The sequence below is a fragment of the Lagenorhynchus albirostris genome, chromosome 7 (genome assembly GCF_949774975.1).
Source record: "Lagenorhynchus albirostris chromosome 7, mLagAlb1.1, whole genome shotgun sequence".
In the NCBI taxonomy this organism is placed as follows: domain Eukaryota; kingdom Metazoa; phylum Chordata; class Mammalia; order Artiodactyla; family Delphinidae; genus Lagenorhynchus; species Lagenorhynchus albirostris.
In genome coordinates this window covers 45,157,719-45,163,718 of record NC_083101.1, presented here as the reverse complement: position 1 = coordinate 45,163,718, position 6,000 = coordinate 45,157,719, and the positions used below count along the sequence as shown (strand labels likewise).

The following is a 6,000-nucleotide window of genomic DNA, read 5'->3' as shown; positions in this document are numbered from 1 at the left end:
ACCACCCCAAAGACCAAAGTAAAAAGGCTGTAAATCAGCCCTTGCGCATCTCACAAGAGCCAGACACTATCTTTGGCAAATCAAATCGTTGGCTTTCCATCCCCCTATCCCTGGGCAACATTTCCCCAAAGTATAACCTCAGAAGGCAGGAGTGTTGATTTAAAAAGCAAGCCAGCTAATGTAAGGGCTAACGAGAAAGATAAGTTGAAAATTTCAAATCCAGGAGGTCTGTTGCTGGTAGATTGGAACGCTTTATAATGAGGAAAGGAGATGCAGGAAGAGTGGGGAGAAGATTTCCAGCCCTCCAACTCCTCCTTGTGTGAAGAGTTTGTGCTTGTTCTGAGGTAGGGTGACCCTGATAAGTGCGAAAGAGGGATGACCGATCCCCCAAATATGCTGTACAGCAGGGGTCCCCGACCCCCGGGGCCACGGACCAGTAATGGTCTGCGGCCTGTCAGGAACCGGGCTGCACGGGAAGAAGTGAGCAGCGAGTGAGCAAAGTTTCATCTTCCGCTCGCCATCACTGGCATTATTGCCTGAACCATCCCCCCCATCCCCCACCCCCCGCAACCGGTCCGTAGAAAACCTGTCTTCCACGAAACCTGTCCCTCGTGCCAAAAAGGGTGGGGACCACTGCTGTACAGTGTGGCTTCCAGGGACCCTTTCTTCAGGCCACTGAAACCGATTACATGTGCTCAGGCCATACTTAAAATATACACTCCAGCACTCGTTAAAGCCACCAGAACTCTGTATTTCAACCAGGCGATTACCTGTGAAACGTGTTTTCATTCAAAAACCCCATCTTTCCTCATAGGACCTGACATAAAGTAATTTAGCTTGTAACATTATATACCCAGCTTTGAAAAAGGGAGTAATACTTTAGAGGTTGGCTTAGTCAACTCTCTAACCAATAGTGTCCCTGAGCGTAAGGGAAGGGAAAACATTTCTTAATAATTTCTAGTTTTATATATCCTTGTTCCCTTAAAAAAAAAAGGATGCAGGGGCGTTTGTTTTAGATTTCCCTTTCCTCTCTTCCAGGGAAACCTGAAATGCCCGGTTATCATATGATTCACTGACAATATTGAAACCCATCTAGATTTCACCAGGATGCTAACATTTTACTGGTTAGTTTGTACCGGAGCGTGCTCCAGCCTGTGCAAATACACCCTTACTCCGTTGTTTTCCTTTGTGTCGCTCTTCAAAGCCCTATGCTGCTGGAAAGGAGAGGAGGGAGTCAAGTGACTTTTTTATGTACATATATACATAAATACAATATGTGGGTGAGGTGATGAATAGTAGTGGAGGTTAGAGTCTGCACACATAGTAAGAAAATAAATTAAATTTATCTGCCTGGTTCTTTAGTGCCCAGCATTCTGCACAAGGAATGAGGTATGAAGAGCAGCATTCCTGGCTGAGTCATCTGTCTTCTTGTGCAACTTGAGAATGACGAACACACGCAAAGCACCCTGCACACAGGTCAATATGTAGGAGAAGCCATTCATCATACACCAGTGAGGTCCTTGGGGAGGGGAGACATGAGGCTCAGAAGGCATGTCCCAGGAGGCCCTCAGGGTAAGGCCATCCCGGCAGAGGCTCTGACATAACCAGTGTTACATCAATCAATCTATGTTACCATAGAGTTCATAGAAGGGAGGGCAAGGGCTGTCATCTTCTTACTTCTCCCTTTCTTACAATCGTGTGAGGTCTTCTGGAGAATTATTACCCTCTTCCTCTGCTGGAGTCTCCTCAGCTGGTTCAGTTTTGATTTCAAGTCCAAAGGCGGAATTTATCCTTCCGGGGGAATAGTCATTTCTTTTTAAATCTGCAAGGAAGACAATTAAGACAGTTATAGAGAATCCTTAAGAACATAATATTCACACAGATAGATTGGACTTCAGGACTTTAGGCCAAGTGCTCAGAGAGGACTCTGCTCCCTCAGGCCACTGATATGTGAAACTCAAACCCTCAACCATGTCCAAATTACACCCCACCATGCACATGTGTGACTCTAACTCCCCAAGGCTGTGTTTACTGGGGCAGGGGAGGCAAGCTTTGGTTGCTTGACTAAATACACGGTGCCCTATAAGACATGACCTGCCCAGAGTTAAGTGAGGCCAAACTGGAAACAGGGCATTTTCACTTGTTGAATGATGGCAGAGCCAGAGAGTGCAGCCAAAATGGTGGACTCGGGACGTCAATGGTCAGTTTTCTGCAACAAAGCTGTACCTCAGGATTGGCTGCACCTATAAAGACTTCATCCAATTATCAGATCTTATGCTTCCTGAAGCCTCCTCCTTTAATTTCACAGGGAAATTATCAAAAGAAATCATTAATAAAGGTAACCCTTGGGGAGAAACTTATGGAGGAGAGTGACCTTTAAATGTTTGTAAACCACTGTATGCTGTGTTGATTAAATTTGTTAACCTTAAACATGCATTCCTTGTATTATTTTTTAATGTTAAATGGGGATTATCTGGACATAAAACTAATACATATTATAGTTTAATAATAACCAACAGTAATTACATCACTTCAACCCTCATGCCAAATTTATGAGATAGGTGCTATTATCCCCAGCTTACAGATGAGAATGAGGGCCAAGGTCACAAAACTAGCAAAAAGCATTTCTGGGATGTGAGCTCAACCTATGAATCCCATGCTCTTATACTATCCTGAACTGCCTCTCTTAAAAAAAAAAAAAAGAAAAAAAAAGTAAAACATAAACAAAAAGAAAAATCACCCCAATCCTGTTTTCCGAGCTAAACTTTTTAAAATTCAAATTACCAAATGTTCAAGTAAATGAGGATATTTTTTTATCTCCATTTAAATGTGTTAACTAAGGTTTTGAAAGGAAGCAAGGATTAGGTCCAGAAATGGAGAAATTATTGAATTACTCAAAAGCCACCATGGTAGGGAAAGAACGAAAGGAAGAAAGGAAGGGAGGGAGGGAGGAAATCTTAATCATATGGAAGAGCTAACTGGATGGAAGCAGTGAGTTATGCCTCAAGGCCCCCTTTCTCCTGGCTGACCAGATACAGTCCCTGATCAAGAATGAGAAGCTGCCCTGCCCAGGAAACAATGAATCAGTCCTGGGAAGAGGTCAGTGCCTGAGGATGCTGAGTTAATGGGCTGGACTCCAGCCTGCAATCACAGGATGGAGATATGTGTCAGCTCCTGCCTCCCACAGGGCCCTTACCTGGGGGCCTGGATGCCACTAAGCCCAGCCCCCTCTCCTTCCTGGGCTCCTTCTGACCAGAGGAGGCCAGTGGGCAGCTTGGCCAATGTGCTATGGACTGATCTCTTTGCCCAGTTCTTCTGGGTGGTTTGTGAGAAGGGGTCCTGGGCAGCTCCAAGAAGACATCGAGACCCCTCCTGTCTGTACTGCTCCAGTCTGATGTCCCCACCGCCACCACCCCTGGCTAATAAGCTATTTCCCACAGGAACTGGAATCTGCTCCACACCCTAGTCTTCTGCTACCTCGTGCCCACAAGGGCAACTCCTACCTCTAACTCCAACAAGATTAGAAAGTGCCTTTCTTTGTTGTAAATTTACACCTACTCCATCCCAGGTTACAATGGATATTACTGATTTCCAATTCAGGGTTTGATCATTTATGATAAGGCTAGAAGGGCTACTCAGCTTAAAAGACGTGAAATTCCATTCTAAGGACAAGTGTGGCGCAACCTTAGAAAATTAGTGAGCAAGCTGAGACAGACATAAAGCATCCCTTCTGAGATAAAAGGAAAAAATGCAGCAGAGCTGGGGCTGCCAATCTGGGGGACACAAACCTCCAGCCGCTTACTTTTATGTTAGAAATATTTTTCTGTGCTGACTCTATTAGTTTCAGAGAAAGTGTGTCATATTATCTAATCAGATTTTTAAAATATACCTTGTGATGTATGTTGAAAGTGGCAGGTTTTTATAGTGAAAAGCACTACTTTAATTGATAGCTGTTGTTTCCCTCCATGCCACACCCTCCCAAGTGTCCAATGAGTAAATAAGAATAGAATAGAAACTCTTGTGGGCACCACTCAAGACCCAAAGGGGAGGGGGCGGGGCGGGGAACAGAGACCTGCCTCTGTCCAATTTTGCCCCAATTAAGTAGGAGGAACTTTTCCCTTGGAGAGACTGTGACAAGTACTGGGCCCAATGTTGTTTTTATCACATTTTGGCAGAACCTGAAGTAAATCCCTGTCCTTTTAATCCCTTTAGAGACTTGAAAAATTTGCAGTCAGAAAGTCAGGCCTCAACTGCGAATGAGATAAAAATGTGATTAAGATTTTCTACTCTATCCCAGGTTACAATGGATGTTGTTCAATGAGAGATTTACTTAGAGAAAAATAGAATCGTTTGGGGGCATACCCGGGAGTTTGAGCTTCCGGCAGCAGGAGTTGCAACGATGTTTTGCAATGAAGTTTCTAATTGCATCTTCCCCTAAATTGGCTGGTCCAAACACCATTCCTCTTGATCTAGAGGAAATATCAGAATATCAATTAGATCACAGCTCAGAAAAAGGAGCTCAACTAGGATTCTCTGAGATACCGAACAGTATCCCATAGTAACCCAGTAAACTTGAAGGAGCCAACAAAGAACAGAGCACTTTGGGGAAGCAACAATGTTAGGTTTGCAAATTTAAAATTCAAATGCACTTCAATCTTTGTACCCAACTCCAAGACCTACTGTGAAACTCATTTCCACGCTAATCTGATAGAAAAGTGAATTTTCTATGTACCACATTAAAACAAAATACAGTGAGACCCTTTTTAATGCATATGAGGTGAGAGAATGACATTCATTACCAACTGGTCTACTAGAATACCCGAAAGGTAAGTATAAAGTAAAATAAACTTGGTATTGGAACACCCCTTCTGAAAAAATTGATATGCATTGTTTCAAACCCACATACTTTTCTGAAAATAACCAATGTCCTCAAACACAAAAGCCCGACAAAACCCGAAACCCAGTATTCATGGCTCTTTTGATGGCTACTTCTACCCTGCAAACTGCTATAGCTGGGCTCTTTGTGAAAAGATAAGACAACTAGGAGATGATGATTTTGTGGAAGTAAATCAGTATATTTTAGGCACATTTTTAACACTCTATAATTATAATAGATCCTTAGCAGATTTTAGGATCAACGTTCATCCATTATTTGATCATTCACAACCATTATTCTTCGGCTGACACTCTACACACCAAGGAATAGAGCACACCAGAAACACTTCCGAAGAAACTTTATGAAAGCTAATATTTTATTTTAATGACATGCAGAGTGGGAAACAGCACATTTTAAAATCTGAACTCAATTACTGCTCTTAAATACCACGTCTTAAGAAAAAAGAAAAGCAAACTATCACAAAAGGAAACAATAAATTTCGCTTCTAAGGAATGCGGTTTTTCAAAAGGGATGTGGTGTAAAAATGGACTTTTCCATCTGAGTATTGAAACATTTATCTCAATTTCCACTTCCTTTTGGCAGAATAACAGTAGCTGCTCTGAAGATGTGCCAAGCTCAGAATGAGGGCTGATGTCAGTTTGATCTCAGATTGCCTCTTTGCTCTGAGGCGAGTAGGTGGAGGAAATCTCTCGGGAAGACAACGTGAACAGACACCCAGGATTAACTTTCCTGGTCACTCAATCGCCCTTACAAAATACGGCTCTGGTGGTATTTACCAGGCTGCATAAGCTGCCTCTGTTAACTATTCCTCTTTCAATCCATCTGGTAAGGAACCACTTCTATAAGGTGAAGCCAAATACGGCAAAGAAATAGAAGCACGCAATATTTAGTACTGGAACTCTATGATGCTGATAAAGTGAAAAATGAAGGCGTTATTTTAGTCATTAAAACTGAAGAATTCCTTTTATCGTCTCTCTGGCATGACCCTGTTGGAATATTTCACTCCTTTGCATTCCACGCTGCCATTTCCTTCCCCCCAATAAAGCATGAAAGTTCCCAACTTAGAAATGTAACATTGATTCTCAGATAAAAGCTGTAAGCAA

At 42.6% G+C, this 6,000-nt stretch overlaps 1 protein-coding gene across 2 annotated transcripts in view; it reads right to left on the bottom strand.

Moving 5' to 3' along the window:
• Positions 1-732: 732 nt before the first annotated feature.
• TRPM6 (transient receptor potential cation channel subfamily M member 6) overlaps positions 733-6,000 on the bottom strand; it is a 138,840-nt gene continuing 133,572 nt past the window's right edge. For both annotated transcript variants that reach the window (XM_060154969.1, XM_060154970.1), the window contains exons 39-40: positions 4,363-4,469; positions 733-1,822 (exon numbers count right to left, since the gene is read on the bottom strand). In XM_060154969.1, the coding sequence (XP_060010952.1) occupies positions 1,689-1,822; positions 4,363-4,469 (241 nt within the window). In that variant the 3' untranslated portion in view covers positions 733-1,688. The remainder of the gene's footprint in view (positions 1,823-4,362; positions 4,470-6,000) is intronic.